This window comes from Alnus glutinosa, chromosome 2 (assembly GCF_958979055.1).
Source record: "Alnus glutinosa chromosome 2, dhAlnGlut1.1, whole genome shotgun sequence".
Classification (NCBI taxonomy): Eukaryota; Viridiplantae; Streptophyta; class Magnoliopsida; order Fagales; family Betulaceae; genus Alnus; species Alnus glutinosa.
In genome coordinates, this window is record NC_084887.1 from 33,247,098 (window position 1) to 33,264,980 (window position 17,883).

The following is a 17,883-nucleotide window of genomic DNA, read 5'->3' on the forward strand; positions in this document are numbered from 1 at the left end:
TTCTTACGTTAAACGAGTGTGCGTTTTTAAACAAAATTTATATTAAAAAAAAAAAAATCCTAAGTTTAAAAGTGTGTTTGAAAAAAATAACAGTTGGAAAAAATGAAAATATTCAAAATGCTATATTTTTTTTTTTTATGATAAATAATAAAGAAATGATTGTTATACAACCGTAGATATAATTTATATTTAACTTTGCTCACGTAATAATTTATTTTTACTTTTTTTAATTATTTATTTCAGAAAAGATGAATTACTGTAGGGAAAAATAGTGGGTCATTTTTTTAAAAGAAAATTAAAAGAAATTATTGTCATGTAGATAAAATTGAACGAAAATTGTGTCTACGATTTATAATAATCATTTCTCAAAATAGAATTTGGCATAGGTTTTGTAGGTTTTTTAATAGCCAAGATCTAATTTTAAGTTTTTAAAAAAGAAAAAAAGAAGAAAAAAAGAAATTAGATCTTTGCTTCCATTGTTCTGAAGTACGACTCTTCCAGACTTCCAAGTTCCATAATTAAAACAGCTCATTTAAATCAACTCTTAACTCAACTCACGTGATTGACCAAGAAAATAAAGTAATAATAAAAAAGTTTCCAGGTGTCAGGCATCGATCAATGCCGTTGGGGCCAACTAGATTTTTGGATTCAAGTAAAGACAAAATAAACACAGGCGAATCAGAGCTCCAGGTGAGGATCGAACTCGCGGCCTTTCGCTTACGAAGCGAACGCACTACCACAGCAAGCTGAAATTCGTGGCAAGAAATTGCTTTTTTCTTCTTCTTTTTTTTTTTTTTTATCCTTTCATTAAATTACTTATTTTCGTGATTTTTCACTGTTAAATTTGATAATTTTAAAAATTATTTCATTTTTTGAGAAATACAAAAAATATCACATGAGAGACTTTTAAAATTACTATGTATTTATGCATGAATAGAATTGTATGTCCGATATATTTATTATAATAAAGAGGTTGGGTCATGAAAAATTGGATACAACAATGTGATAAAGATGGGTTTGCCGTTTGCACATATGATATGAAAAGAAAAATAAAATAAATAAATTAGGTTCATTTTTTCGTTTTCTTTTCTCTTCGGGGTAGGTTCAGAGATTTAATATGACAAGATAGTTTTGAAAAAGGGTTGGAGAAGGTTTGGAATAAGTCTACTCCAATTAATATGGAATTGAAGTGCATGTCATGCATGTTAATAAGTGTTTGATTATTTTGAGAAAATGTAACATATATAATATATCATATATCTACCAAATAAAAAGTAGGACTCAAAAATCAATCCCATTTAGGCAACAAATAGGATAAGGACACCTTGAAATGTTCTGATGATGCAGTTACAGGCATTAGCCAACTCTTGTATATGCACTAGTTTAAATAGATATATGATATTTTATCACATCAAGATATAATTTTTAATCGCTTTACTCATGTCGCAAGGTAGTCTCCTAGTTAGCTTTAAGGTTTTTTTTTCTAAAAATAAAAAATAAAAAAAATAAAAGTAAAAGTTATCACGTAGACAAAGATGATTAGAAATTGTATCTTGGGGTAATAATGTATCATATCTCGTTTAAATAATAGCAAATCTGGTGTACTTTAAACTAACGGCCAAGATTAAAAGTCTATTTTAAATGTAAAAAAAGAAAGCTGGTTACTTTCCAAACTTTAAAGGTTTTGCCTGTCGCCATTTTTCCTTTGGCTCCATTCCTCCCTCTTCATTTTACTCTCCCGTTTTTTGTTGGAGCCTTCTTTTGTGAAGATTGTTTGCCTCTCCAATTTGCTCTCCCTCTTTACAACAAAAGGCACCCTTTTCCCATAAGGTAGTATGAACTCTAAATTGCAAACTACAACTCAGTAGATAGAGACAAGGAAGAATTTACATGAACAAAACAGCCATGGAAGTGTAGGGCAAAGGAGAGAAGCACCCAATCTTGTAAAATCGATCGCAGATTGAGCAACCGATTCATAGTGGTAAAGACCTTCGGGAAAATTTTAGAAAGGAAAATATATATATATATATATATATATATTTATGTGTGTGTGTGTGTGTGGGGAAAATTTTAGAAAGGAAAATATGTGTGTGTGTGGAAGGTCGAATCATAATCCGTATGAATCCAATATCGCCCGAGGCGGTCTTGGAGAAAGAGTTCATTCTCGCTTTCATGCCACCCGCCCGTTCAAAGAAACACATGGAAAAGCATAATAACTCGACTTCGCCTAGATTGAATCGTTCTTCGGTACCCGAGCATTTGAAAGGCATCCATTCTCGTGCTTTGCTCCTATCCTCTTTCGACACCCAGGCCTTCTTTCAGTTCAATCAAGCCAACCGCATCCTTGCATTCTTCTCTTTGGTATGTTCCAGCCCTTCTTTCAGTTTAATTATTGGTTGCTTTTTTGGTTTGCTTTGTTAGTTTTCGTCGTGACTATCTTTCCTTCTGCATGGTGATGTTAGCAGTACTTGGTGGTTATAAGGTTCTAGGGTACGTTCGTTGGTGCTCAGACCTAATTAATTTGTATTTGTTTGTTAATTTCTTTAATATAATTCTTTCTTATTCATAAAGAGAAAAAATGACTCCCTTACTTGTATAGCATGTTTTAATTTCCAAATGTTTCTAGCAAGGTGTAAAATTTACATTTGTCCCACATTACTCATGCATGACCCATGCTATATATGTACGGAATTTTATATTTTATGTCTTTAATTTGGTAAGTAAGAATAAATTTAAAAGAAAGAACATATATCACAAAATTACTAGGGCATGCGCATGCATACCCCATGCTATAACCAGAGAGCATGCATGACCAACAACTAACTGGGAAAATGGGAGCAAACAAAAACTAGCTAGCTAATTAGATCGAGTTAGGGGAATTAAATAAGAAAAATCCCCAAGAGCCAAAGAGTCAACTATTTTTTGGCATAGGATATGGAGACAGTACGTGATGAAGGGAATTAATTTTGGCTTGAATTAATCCAAAAATTAATTAATCTCGTAATTAAGGTCGTAACAAATACTATCTAGCTACATCTACTCATCTAGAGATCGATCGACCGTGGCCCTGGAAAAGCCAAGAGTTTTTTTTTTTTTGCCCTACCATAATATTTCCTTAGACTACAACAATGAATGTACACCACATTTGCTGGTATATATGGTAGAGAGAAAGTTACCCCTAGCCTGAAAGAATGAGCCAAGGCAAAGTGTCCTACAGGGCCAATTCATTGCAATATATATAGCTTGGGTACTGTTGCATTTTCCACAAAGAGATCCATATATATAGAGGAGAGAAAGGGACATGCATCAAAAGAAGAGATGATTTAGAGATTCCTCTTCCTTCCCACCTAGAATAATACAAGTCAGATCTCCATACGTTTTGACACGATAATATATACAATTTGGAGACAAATTAAAGGAACACAAGTACCTTCTAGGAGAAATCTTAGAACGTGTGTATATTGTGCTTCATGAGATTATGTTTTGGATCAAGCCAAATACAACACTGATCTCTATGGTCTTACTCCTTAGTAGGAGAATCGTTGGTTAAGATCTTAGGGTTTGTTAGATATAGTACTGTTAGAATATTAATTAATTAATTATTGGCATATCAAATGGGCCGGGATACCTGGTGTCGGGAATTAAGCTAGATTTGTTGGCATTAATTTAGTGAAACGCCAAGAAAATTTCGGAAAATTTCTGATCGTTTCATTAAACACCAGTAATCTATGCACATAATCTTCTTTTTTAAACAAAAAATAAAAAATAAAACTAGCAAAACCAATTTTGCTAGTTTAGAAATGGTTTTGCTTGAAGAAATTGTCTTCAAGCAAACTAGTTCTTGAAGAAGAAAAGCAGAAGCGGATCAAGAGATGGCTGAAAAACTAAAGAAGAAATTAAGAACAAAGCAGAACCGAAAATATCACTCAAGAGAAATAAGAAGAAAACCAAAAAAATTGTCCTAATACGAGTACTAAAGCTCTCCTAAATTGCTCAAATCACAAAATTAAACCACCATGCATTTATCACACTGGAACAGTTCTCTAGCTTTAAAACCCTAAAAGACCATCTCAATTCACAAATTATAAAACCAACTAAAGGAAAGCACTAATCAAGTTACTGAAAAATCCATAAACCTTAAATTTCACTCATCATTGATGAGTTGGCCGGAGACGACGCCAATGGGTCCCTTGAGGAGCTGGAGCGCGGCCAAGGCCTCAGAATCCATGCAAAACCCCACCTTCTTGTTGTGGTACACAAGCCGAATCAGCCTCGCCAGTCCGATCACTAGTGGCATCAGCAAATTAAAGGGGAGGGACAGAATGACTGGGGTGAGGTATCAGAGAAGGAATTGTCTTTCCATTTGAAAAGCCTCATCATCGACGAGGGAGCGAGAGAAGGACTGTTTATGTTTTCGATTTTCTTTCTTCGACTTTTTGATTCTCACCATGTTCTTCGTTGCTCACCGTGTTCTTCGGCATTCTTTGTTGCTCACTGCTTCTAAGAGAGAGAGAGAGAGAGAGAGAGAGAGAGAGGTGAAGGCGACAACCGCAGATGAGTGAGATCGACTTTAGGTTTTCTTTGTTAAGCTTAGAAGACTTTAGGAGTACTTTATGTTAGAATTCTTGCCGTTTAGTAAACACAACGAATCCTAGAACTTTTAATTATTTGCCAGAAATTTTTGTAACAATTCACGTAGCAACTCTTTGCGTTTAATTCAAATGCTATAAATTTTTTTTCGTGATTTAAATAAAATATTTGGCATTTAGAATAAATGTCAAAATAGATGATTTTTTTTTTAGTGATTCCTGGTGTCTGTATATAAATTCCATAAATTTTAGTTTTTTATTGACCTAAATAAATAAATGCCAACATTTTCTTTTTGTTGGCGTTTTAAAAAATAACACCAACTAATATTTGTTTTTCCTCGCGTATAGAATAAACAACACCAAACAAAACGCCCCTTAATGGCGCGTTGAATCTTGTCTTTTTTATCCACATTCACATTCATTTCAATTAAATATTTTATGTATTAAGTCTCACTTATTAAAGAGAAATTTAAACTCACATGTAAGGGACAATATTAAAATATTAATTAAATAATTTTTAAACTTTTGTGATAAGTAGTGTTAACAGAGTTCCCTTTAGGTTTTGTATTACGGGTTGGCGCAGAGGCTTCTCTAATCTCCCTCCAATCTTGGACGGTTTTAATTTTACTTTTTAAGCAACTGTGCAATTGTATAGCTTAACCCCCCAACACACACAAAGAGAGAGAAAGCAATGAATCTCACCAAGATATTCTAAATATGAGATTGTAAACATGAAAATTAGACATTATAAAATATTAATTATATAATTAAATTTAATTATTGTTATCAGCTTAGCTTTTAGAACTAATAATTAATGATTTAACATATATATTGGAATACTTAATAACGACACTGAAGCAAAACTAGGAAGGAAATCAAACAGGCAATCGTAACTAATTAATTAAGAAAGATGTCCGCACCACAAATTAAAGTAGGATGTCTTCTAATTAATGCACCTTACCTTCTTTGTACGACTGTTTAAAGAAGATTTTTGAGATGCTTAATTGTTTCTTGAAACGAACAGCAACTTTCCTTATAATAACACTTTATTGTTTCTGTATCATTTAGAGGGAGAATCTTGGTCTTCATGATTTGGCTGATCCATTGATCCTCTGTCGTTGGTTGGAGAATGAAGAAGCTTAGGAGTCATGCTGAAGTACTGGACAGGCCTTATTGGTTGGCTTATAGGGTATACAGGTTGCGCGAGAGAATTTTGCAAGAGGTTATTATGTGAGCTTGAGCTCAACATTTGAAAATGGTTGACTTGTCTGGGATCAATCTCCCCCACTGAAGCCATAACAGCATGCGGAGGGAAAAAAGATTGTGTTGATAAAGACAAAGTAGAAGGCAATGGCATGATACTACAGCTGTGGTGATCTTCTGCTTGAGCTGTACTGATGAATCCATGGCTTCCAAAATGATGAGGGGGAAAATTTGAAGGATCGCAGTGATAATTATTGTATGGCACAGCAGTACTACTATTCATGAGTAAACCTGCTAAGGAAGGTAAATTAGCTCTTGACAAGAAGCTATTAGATGGAAATTCATTACCTTCTAGTTTTTCTTCTTCTTCACTCCTTCTTGCCCAATTGTCCTTTGGATTGACTGATTCTTTGGATTTAGCCCGCCAAAAAGGCGCATCGGAACTCCAAAAGCTGCTATTCATCTTATAAAACCCTTCTTCATTGGATTGAGAAGCACCGACTTGATCATTAGAAGGAAGCATTGGTTGATGACTTAGGCTAAAGCTACCGGGCGGTGGTATAGGCAAGGGCGGGAGCTCATCGATTTCATGCTTGGCTGCATTGAGCAACCAATCAATAACTTTGCTAGGCTGATTAAGGCCAAGCCTATCTTGAAGCTCATACAATTGAATAGCAGTGGGTACTGAAAGCCTCACCCGCCTGTCTCTTAATCCTCTTATGGTGCAAACCTTGCTATGCCTGTCTTTTCCTCCAAAAGCACGCGATACTCTCACTATCCTTGGATCCTTCAATCTTAACCATGGCGTTGAAGTACAAGATGATGAAGCCTTTGTGATTTTATTATCACTAGATAAATCTGCTTCCTTTGGACTTGTTATCATCTTATGCCTCTCATCATTGATTAACCAGCAGATATATAATTACTCATCTATATTATATATATATATATATATATATATATATATATATATATATATATTCCCTTAAATGAGTAATATTGCTGCATTACAATCCATGTTGTTTGTCACGACCATCTGCATCAGATCCACAAAAGAAGAATTATAAGATTAAAAAAAGGTTAATTTCCTAAAATGATGTAGAATCCTTCCAGAAAAACTAGTAGACTAGGTATATCCCCTCCCTAAAATAAGGAGAAATCATTTTCCCAAAAGTTAAATTTCTATGACTTGGTGCAATCACTGAATTCTGTTAAAAAAATTTAAACAAATGGTCTCAAAACTTAAGAAGTAGAATCGAGTGAGAAATATGCATGTACTGAATTGTTGACAAATATACAACTCTCAATATTTTCATTGATAATTCTCAATCAGGAACCTGGTTTACAGCTACCTGATGCTAATATATGAGAGAATCCAAAGTTAAAAGCAACTAACTCCCTTATCAATTAACTTGCTTATTGTGAAATTCGAATTTCACATAGCAGAAGTCTATATATCATACTCTTGTTCATTGCCAAGGTTAAAACAAACCTAGCTAGGTTAAGATCTAGCTAGCTAGTATATATATAAATATCAAGTGAACTTACATGAACTCTAAATATTCTTTGTGTAGCAGACGAATTGATGCGTGGTTGAATAATATTGTATACCTTTGATAGCAAACTCAGGCAAGCAGCTGGGTATAGGTTTCAAAGTTGGAATTTTCTTCAATTGCAGAGACTAACATGAGCTTGTTGTAGAAGTTGAGCCGGATGAGAAAAGGAAGATGCCGGAATTCAACCGACCATGCTCCACGGAAAGATAAAGCAAAGGCTCATATGCAACCACGTGGCACATCTCACCATCGGCTAAATAAATGTGCTAGCTAGTCAATATCTTATCATTTTCTTCTCAGTCCTCACACATAATTAATTAGTAATTGCCTCAACCAACGGTTAGGGCTAATCCTCTGCTAAGTACATCACAACACGACATGTTAAATATTTTTTATTTTTGAGGAATATATATATGTTCAACCACGTTTAATATTGAAGCTTCTACACAGTCATAGTTGCTATTTTCGACTGGGGACCATGGCTGCTGGCCGGCTGCACATTTTAAAAAGTACTGGCCGGTGTGCCATGCTTTATTGACAACTACAAAAGGTTTTCCATCTGAATTCCTATCACATGGGTTGATGAATGCACGCCTAGTACAAAGATAAGAAGCGTTCATGTCAACAAAGCCATTTGGTATACTTAGCCGAAGTTTAATTTGGTTCCATCTATTTACTTATGAGGCCTAATTTTACCCTTGATGCGTTATTATAGGGTTAACTAGTTACACTTTACTCCCCTCAATTAAACTAACAGTACTTCAATTGCACTTACACCCACTTTCTTTCGACTAGTACTCTTAAGTCAGATTTGACTGTTAAAAATATATAGATGAAATACGCTACACGTACCTGGCACGACATATATAATTTATTGGCGTAATTAAGTGCAAATAGATCAACGATAGTTAATTTGGAGAGACAAAGTGTAATTAACCCTAAAAGGATAAATGTCACGAAAAAAAATTCATCTGCCCGCATCAAGTGCAACTGACGTGTAATGGTATTCGCGATCACAATTAATGGCCAAATCTAACCCAATATGCCACTCGATCGAAACAAAATGGTTGTTTTAAGAAATAAGTTTATAATAATTAAGTTGCATATGATCGCTTTAATTATCATGAACTATTAACACATATAGTACTATATTTTGGCCGGAAAAGAACACAACAATTTTATTTAAAAATGAAAAGCCTTTGTTTCTTAAAGCTTTTTAAATGATGTGTTTTATCTGAAAAAAGTATTTTGATATGACACAAAGGTAAAAACAGTATTAAATGTTTTGTATTTTAGGAAATTATATGTTAAAGTTTTTGTTTTAGAAGCATATATAAAACAAAAGTGAGAAAGGGAAAATGGTTTAATGAATAAAGCCATGCGGGGATAACTAGATCATATGCAATGAGATTTCACACATGGAAAAGATTAGATAGATCAAGAGTGAAGAAAGAAAGTAACTTTGACAAGTCTATTCATGGGTTACAAAGTTGTGTGGTCTATATAGTAGTGTAAGAGCATTGTCATCTTCTTGTGTATGATAGCTACCATGTACTACGTACAGACAATGAGAAGCTACCTTATAGGTGAGGGACCAATACATTTTCTTTTCTTCTAGCCGACCCACTGAATACAATTGGACCACACAACTTTGTTGCAGAGAGATATGCACGGATAAGCAAGTTAAAGTTCAGAGAGCTAGCCTCACACATACAGCTGCTTACACTCCGCAAAGGATTATATAATCACTCTTTTCAAGAAAAGTAATTAATGCATATACATTGAGAGATATAGAGAGTCGTATGCCAGTTTCTTTCTCATCATTGGGAAACTGCAAATTACTATGCTTTAATTTCACCCATAAAAAATGGTTAGGTTTTTCGTGGTTTGGGAGGTGGATCCCAACTCCAAAACCCTAGCTAGCCTTCGATCTCCGAATAGGCCTTTGTGGGACAAGTACTACTGCAGAACTTTCCCTGCCTTATTTGCTAGTTGGTGTTTCCTAATGCATCCTGCAAAACCCAACGGTAAGACTTTCTTACCAATTAGGGCCAAAAGGCAAAAACAAGGAGCCAAGAAACTGACGTAATCAAATCATCTTCCATATATATGAACATGGAGATCGAAGTGAAAAGATAATGACAAGATATGTAAAAGGATAGTTTACCGAGCATTTTACATAAAGACACGTACGAACAATTAATTCCTCCATATTATATCTATCTTCAATGGCTTTAAAAATTAATATAAAAGACAAAAAGTAACTTTTGAATTTCTTCATCAGCATTTTATACACACACAATGACTTTTAAAGTAAAAGAAGATGAAGCAAGACAGAAAACCCTAAAAACCGTGTAATTTTTTGTTCCTTGACAAGTAAGAAATTAAAGTTAGCTTTCGTACAACCATGTGAAGTTTCACCAATCTAGCTATGAGGTACAGATTCCCTAGCTTCTGTATGTTAGCAAGAATTCTGAAACAAAAACCCTAATTTCCACTAAAGCCAAACGAAATTAGTTAGCTTTATGCATATAGTGTATGTACAATAATATTATACTTTTTGCCCCTTGGCGAAGCATGGCAAAATTTATTGATTATAAATTTATGTAAGAGCACTCACAGTAAATGATGTAAAATTTACTTTTGGCTAAAATAGATAATGAAAGTGTAAAAAAGTCGTCCATTAACTTATCTATTCAAAAGGTAGAATATATTTAACTTCCATTTGTGAACTGTTCATAGATCTATAACTATTTTATTGTTTTTTCTTTCATCTTTCATCTTTCACTTTTCTTTCACCTTTTAACTTTTTAATAAAAAAGAATAAAGAAAATATATAGAGTTAAGATCGAATAGATAATTGTATGGGTAGTGCATTTTAAAACCATTTAGCTAAACTAGATAAAATAAGTTTTAGTTAGTTATTTTAGATTGAGAAATAGACAAGTCATTCGGAGTCTAAAAGGCCTAAAAGCTGACAGCAGAACAAAAAAAGAAGTTATTAACTTAAATATTTTTTATTCCATAATTTTTAAAGGAAAGCAAAAAAAAAAAAAAAAAAAAAAAAAAAAAAAGGAAAAAGAAAAATAAAGAGAAGATGATGAAAACCAAGAAGAAGATGATGAGAAAGGCTTATCAGAGTTTATCACTAGTTTTTGAAAGAAGCAATGAAAAAGAATTTTACTGAAACTATTATATATATATATATAAAAGAATCTTAATGAAACTATCAGAGTAGTCGTTCTTCAATGACCTCCTACTTTGATTTAGAGAGAGAGAGGAGGGAGAGAGAGAGATGGCCATCGATCCACTGCTTTAATTATTTGTAGGAAGGAAACAGATGGGAGAAAAAAAATCCTTAATGGGTTTTCTTCATCTCTGTCTGAAGGCTCCAAACAAGCAGTGGCGGGCATCCCAAGAAGGGGACAGTGAGGTTGGCACAGTCCGAGAGACTGACTTAAAGGGGGTACCATTATTGCCTAATAAATGGTCCCTAGATTCCAGACACAAAGCCTTTGATCGGCTTACGACTAATCACACTCACCTTTCTGTATATAGCAGCAGCAGCAGGAGCAGGAGCAGGAGAGCAGCTACCACAATATTATCCACCATCGATCTCTAGTATAAAACTCAACCCATCCCCCTCAAATATTTTCTTGGAGGGGGTTTTCAACATGTTATTATCGGGATGTCAGAATATTGTTAGTTAGAGTTGAATTTCTACTTCATTGGGTATTTTATCACAGAAATATGACTTCGCTTGAGCTCTTTGGAAGCAGCAAAGAATAGTGTTGCTAATTCATCCATTTCAATAGTTACTTAAACTTGGTTACTATTAATGTCGATTAAGGAGCCAGACCAAAAAAGAACAAAAGAAACATCTTTGTAATAACAGCTCTAGCTTAATTTAAGCATGATTCCTTTATCATGAGGTTTACAATTTATAGAGTAGAAAGAAAAATAAAGGATCATCACTTTCCATTAGTTCAAGTGCTTTGAAATCTATTTAAAAATAAGTTCTAAATTAGAAGAAATAATAGCAGCAAGCATTGATGAAAAAATTCCAATATATATATATATATATATATATAGCTCTAGATCTTTGGTAGATCACTCTAATCCTCTTCATATATCATGCCAATATTCATGCATAGTTCCATACAGATATGTATATATAATATTATTTGCTTACACCCTCTACGTATAAATATATGGGTAATTGCCAGCTTCTTCATATATATATATATATATTTTAATAGATGAATGAGGAACTTTCATTAACATATGTAACAAAACAACTGAACACTTTACAAAAAAAAAACAGCTATAGAGCTTTATAACTCCTATACAAACCCCAACCATACTAACAAACAAGAAGTTTAGTATAAACAAATCTCTGCAAAATTAAAACAAAATCCCATCGATCTATACCCTAAGCACTACAAAGAATATCACTCCCACAAGTCTTCTTGAATTTACCTTTGAAAATAAATTGGATCTTCCTTTCCGGTTTAATTTGTTGTAGCTCCTCCCTTTCACCCTCAAACTCTTTTTGGTAGCTAGCCCTTTACCAACTTGTCAGCTAGTACTCCCATTACTCACCGAAAAGACAGTGCCTATATAATCATTCATCAACTGGTAGCCGGATGAACGACTTTTCCAGAATTCACCGCGTACTGCAAGAGTACTGCTGGTTCCTTCTGCTAATTTGACAAAAGTATGTTCAAAATTCCTTTCCCTCCCACAAAGCTAGTTATCCCAAGCTTTTAGGTCTAAAAAGGGGAATTAAGGAAGCACATCCTTCTGATCCTTCTTAGCTTGGAATATATGGAGAGGTTTTGATGCTGCGCGGAACTAAAATTGTTCTGCTAGCGTAAAACGATAAATAAGAAGGGAGAGGAAAAAATATCAAATAGGGTTGAGAAAAAGTCTATTCAAATTTGAAGTACTAAACTAAGCCTACAAGCTGGGTTTAAATAGTTGAAGCAAACCGACTTATGTCAAAATTGGAAAAATTCTAATTATTGCATAAAATCAAACTGAAAATCAAAATAAGGATTTTGCTAGAAATTTGGCGAGTTTGGGAATAAAAACCTTCTTAAATAATTAAATGAAATATTTATTAACATGGAAAAAATAACTTGAAACAATACTTCAAAAGAGAAAACAATGGATTTTAAGCCAAAAAAGTGCGCTCACTGAGCATAGCTAGGTGCATAGCCACAACCTGCGCACGAAAATGAGCTATTGGAGCACTCTTATGAGCAATTCCAATACTCGTAATAAAAGTTATGTCCGATTTACTAAATACTAGCTAGGCATTATTTTCGCTTAAATTTGGCACCTCTTATGTGATAAGTGTAATTTCTCTTGGCCATTAATTGTTGGGAGGAAACTTTAGAGGATACCTTGATGCTTGTGGCAATGATATATGCCTTAAAGGAACACTCATTTATCAGGTTGATAGACGTGACATGTTTTAAATGACTTTTCATGTTAATTATTAAACAGAAAAAAATATTAACAACTTAAAACATGTCAAATCAAATTATGTAAAATAGGTATGAAAGAATAGAATTACTCTATGCGCGCATTATAGTGCTAGAGAAATTCTAGAATTAATATTTCATGGTAAGGCTAGAAGTGTCATCAATGATCTCTATAATTGATATTCTCTTCTTAGGTTAGATCTAGGATCAATTCTTTGTCTGCTTTCTAGCCTTCTCTCTCTAAAAGGTCGGGTTGTGGGGATTCTCCAATGATGTTATTGACTGTTGAATATTCTTTCTTTCTGATGTTATCCGACTGGTTGTCTGTCTAGCTAGGCCGGTGTTAATTTGTTTCTTCTGTTGGGCTGTTTTTACCTTGTTTGTAAGTTAAGGGGCTGTTTTTACCTTGTTTGATCAAATGCCTCATTGCCACTTCTTTCAATTAATGAACCTTTTTCCCTGGGGAGATGCAGAGCCAGAAACAATACTACAGCAGTAAATTATAATTGGAATACATCGATCCCCTTCATTGTTTTGATGCGAAATTGGCGTTCATGTCTATACAAGAATTTATCATCACCTTCAATTTAATTACCTCGCCCGTGTAGCATTGCTTCTTTATGAGCAGATGAATAATATGCTCAAAGTGAAACTCAAAGAAGCATAATTTCAAACTTTTGTTTCAAATAATATGGCTTATAATCACACCATTCTTAATGATCCTGTACGTCTCAAAGGTTTGCATGTACGTGTCACATCTTCAAGGGGCTGGGGAACGGGGGTTAAGTTATGGCTTAATTAAGAACAAGGAAAAAAAATAAATATTCTAGAAGGTCTCGAGGTTCAACATTTTATCAAATTACGTACTCCCTAAAGTTTAAAATTGTTAAATCACTTCTTAAATAATGGTTCATTGTCAAATCCCTCTCTATCCCCTCTTCATAAACATATATACCATCAGAATTTTTAACCAAAATTGTGACATGTATGCTGGATGTATAAGACCACGTCAATCCCAATAAAATAACTTCACGTATGTAATAGTGTCATCTCAACTTGACAAATGACCCCAAAAAAAAAAAAAATAATAAATAAATAAAAGAGATTGAGAAGGGAGGCAACCCACATGCCCACGACCACTAGCGGTGTGCATTAGTGGGTCACCCTACCTACCAACAAAGAAGGGGCCGGGGTTGGGATCACTCCACTACTCCTTTGCCCGCCAGCTAAAGGGGGGTGGGTGGGTTAGCTCATCCACCCATGCTCATTGGCAACATGCAGTGGATGGGTCGCGACTCACGTCCGCCAATGTGTCGTAATGCAAAAATGTGTTATAATTCAAGCCATTTGCCAACGGGAGAAAGGGGCGGTGTGGTGACCCTATCCCCTCATCTATTTGTTAGTGGGTCAAAACTCACGCACACACCCGCTCTGCCGGCGTGTGAGTTGTGACTCACACTTTCCACCAATAGAAGAAGTAGACGGTGCTTTAATTACTCCATCCCTTACCTCCTTTAGTGGGTGGGACAACCAACCCATCCATGAATGGCGTGAGTGGGTCCGCTCACGACCCCATTAGCGAAGGTAGAGGGTCATGACCTACTCATGGACTCTCCGCCAATAATCAAGGCATGAGTGGGTTGCCCTATATATCCATGCACATACGCCGCCAGTGGCATGGGCATGTGGCCACCCACCCAAGCTAGCCTTCTGTGGGGTGGTGGCGCACAGTGGGTGGCCAACTACCGACCTCCCTTCTCATTCTCCCTTTTTGTTCGTTTATTATTTATTTTTATAACTATGTATTAAGTTAAAGAGGTATGTATGTACGCAAAAAGTTATTTTATTGAGTTTGACAATGTCTTAAACCTAAATTTTTGTTAAAAATTTTAACCGCGGATATACAGAGAAGCGATTTGATAATGGAACATATTTTAAGAAATGATTTGATTAATTTTAAGTCATAGAGACTGATTTGATAAATATTAAACCATATATATGGCTTCTACAAATTAACATTTTTCTCGATATGAGATAAAATGCTATTGAATTCAAAGTAGGAAACACCCATATATCTGGCTAGCTACTTCAGTTAGATCAAATGCAAAGTCCTATAGGCATCACGATCATTAATTTATTGGAAGCAGGTACAATCACTATATGTGATTTTGTACAAACCTCATGATGAACACAAATGACAGTACGTACAGTACTGACCGAACGACATACGAGCAGCACCCTTTCCGCTGATCAGCTTACAAATGCTCAACAATTTCACTTTACTGACTAATGCAGAAAAAAGATTTTACTCTCTTATATTAGTTGTCTTCTATTTTCGTTGCTGGGTAATTCGCATTTTACTTTCGCTGCATTGTTGCGCTATTCACTGTCCGCATTTATTTTTGCTCAGTCGCTTTTAACTTTCTGTTTAATTGTTTTTTTCTTTTCTTTTCTCTTATTTTCTTGGGTTTCTCCATTCTTTAATTTGCATGGTCTAACAAGAGCAATAATTACTCCTACAGAAGTAACAAAACAGAAGAGACACAGAAAGAAAACTACTAGTTAATGAAAGTAAACAAATTGCAGCTAATTTAGACATTTTTTACTGTGTCAACCAGCTGCAATACGAATATCTCTCCCTCTCTCTCTTTCTCTCTCTCTCTCTCTCTCTCTACCAGAAATTGGTAATGGTGATCATCTTTTTCTTTTCTTTCTGTTTTGTTGACATCGTGATGATGATGTGATAAAGACATTATAAGAGTGATGGTGATAGTAAGCTGCCAGAATATTAATTGATGCATTTGTTGGGTCCATTTGGTGGACTACAATCAATTTTGTGGAGCCGTTCACATGTTCGGATTTCATGAAATTAATCCACATACGAGATGCTTTAGTTTAGATCTCCTTTTTTTTTTTTTTGTGAATGAAAAAAAATAAAAAATAAAAGAAATACACAATTTGCAAATCCTAGCTTGACATATATATATATATATATATATATATATATATATATATATATATATATATATCGGTAAAAAAAAAAAAAAAAAACCACCATTAAGCATGGCTTTTCTATTCTCCAGGGCAATTTCAGAGTGAGGATCTAACTGCCCTAATGTCCCATGCTATAGAGGACTGTCTCATGATTAAATAATTCATATTCCTATCACGAAAATACCCAAATCGGTTAACATGATCAACTTTTTGGTGGGATTTCCGCATAATTTGAAAATGGTTCACGTACTGAAGTGAATTTTCCCACAAAACCTAACCATCCACTTTCCTATATATACTGGGCTTTGCTTTTGTTTTGAGAGCACCGAAAAAGAGGAGTCTGCACGAAGACAAGAGGGTGATCAGAAGAGCCCTATGTGAGGAAGAGAAAGGAGGAAAAAGAGAGAGTTTTGAGTTGCCACGCATGAAGAATTTATTGGCATGAGTTGTAATATCTTTCTTTTATCATGTTCTCTTTTGTGTGCTAGGGCTAGAAAATTGTGCTAAAAAAAGAAAAAAAGAAAAAGAAAAATCTTTGCCTTGTGCAAAAGTGACAGGGGGTTTATTGGGTTTTTGTGGTTAAGTGATTTTTCTTCGCAATAATTTTTGTATTTTATCTTCAGTTAGTGAATTTTTTCGTAATCGATTTTATTAATGACTCATTACACCAAGAGAACTACGCAATTTTTTTTGTTCTCATGTGTAATTGCTTTGTTTTATTTTTTTCGTGATCGATCTATTGCACAACAAACGTACGTGTTGCTAGGAATAAGGCATAAGGCATGACATGCATGGTCTTGGTTGATGCTTTATACCATTTCCAAAGGAATGTAGTGCTAGCTCTAGGTTTAAGGATCTAGTAGTGAGTGTGAAATGATCAAGTTTCCAATTGATGAATATCATAATTTTAATTAAGTAGTTAATATAACATAAATATTGGACATAAACTCATACGTTTAAGCTAGCTTTTAGGTTGAGTGGTGTCAAAACTGAAAGTCTTCCTAAATGGTAATCTTACTCATAAATGTGAGTGCTTGTATACCATAATATTGATCCCCAAACCCATTATTGTAGACTTCCTGTGTTAATCTCCTAAACAAAAATATTACTGAAAAATTATCAAAAATGGTCCATGCATTATATATGGTTTTATTTCAAATTGTTGGCTTAATTTGCTCATATGAAATAGTGTTCGCTGAGATAATTTAGAGTTATTCATGGGCATATAAATGGCACAAAGCAATATATACATGCAAGTCAATTAATGACATCAAGAACAGTTGTTCAGAAACTTTTAACTTAAAAAGGAAAAATTATAATTTAGACTCGTAAGCTATCAGTTGTTTTGCTAGTAGTTTTACGAATTGTCAACTCTCGAACTCTGGCCTCCCAAACAACCAAAATGTTTCAAAAAAAAACCCATTTTGTCAAAATATACCTATAATACCCCTACCATGTGTCATTTTTTAATTAAAAAAAAATAAATTTAAATTCAAAAAATAAAAAAACTAAAAAACAAAGAAAAAAAAAGAAACTGATTTATATATATATATATTTGGGGGTTGGCTGCCACGGATAGCCACCCCCCAAACACCCAATTCTTTTTTTTTTTTTTTTATAAAAAAAAATAAAATTTTAGTTTTTTCTTTTTTTTATTATTATTTTTTATAGTTTTTATTTTTTTTATTTTGTAATTGAAAAATGACACGTGGCAGGGGTTTTATAGGTATATTTCGACAAAATTTGCATTTTTGAAACGTGTTGGTAGTTTAGGGGGCCAGAGTCCAAGTGCTGGCAGTTTTAAGGGCTAAACTGTAATTTTTCCTATCTTAAATTACATATGAATTTAATGATGATACCTAAATTTTTCCTTTTATTTCTCTCTCTTCTTCAAAATAAAAATGTGTTGGCAATGCTTTATAAAACAAAATATCACAATCTAATGAGCTTAATCTCACATAACCAGGAGGATATATATGTCATGACTGGACCAGCTAGCTAGCTTGTCCAAATTTGTTTGCTTTATAAATGTCTACAAGCTTAATCCGATTA

At 34.1% G+C, this 17,883-nt stretch overlaps 1 protein-coding gene across 2 annotated transcripts; it reads right to left on the reverse strand.

Annotated features, from left to right (window-relative positions):
* Positions 1-3,895: 3,895 nt before the first annotated feature.
* Positions 3,896-6,759, reverse strand: LOC133859597 (transcription factor TCP13). 2 transcript variants are annotated; one of them, XR_009898777.1, is made up of 2 exons: positions 5,551-6,759; positions 3,896-4,500 (listed from the first exon to the last, which is right to left on the reverse strand). XR_009898777.1 is itself a non-coding variant. In XM_062295049.1 (2 exons), the coding sequence occupies exons 1-2, from the start codon at positions 6,673-6,675 to the stop codon at positions 5,650-5,652; spliced, it is 969 nt and encodes a 322-aa protein (XP_062151033.1). In that variant the 5' UTR covers positions 6,676-6,759; the 3' UTR covers positions 5,461-5,649. The 2 variants fall into 2 exon arrangements, 1 of the variants encoding a protein (XP_062151033.1); XM_062295049.1 differs by lacking the exon at positions 3,896-4,500 and having other exon boundaries at positions 5,461-6,083; positions 6,141-6,759.
* Between the last annotated feature and the right edge of the window lie 11,124 nt (positions 6,760-17,883).

What these genes read in the sequence shown, in the direction of transcription:
- LOC133859597 (XM_062295049.1), bottom strand. Translation starts at nt 6,675, where the DNA reads ATGATAACAAGTCCAAAGGAAGCAGATTTATCTAGTGATAATAAAATC. An exon ending in AGAAGAAGAAAAACTAGAAG is followed by an intron (nt 6,084 to 6,140) that starts GTAATGAATTTC and finishes CTTCCTTAGCAG; the next exon opens with GTTTACTCATGAATAGTAGT.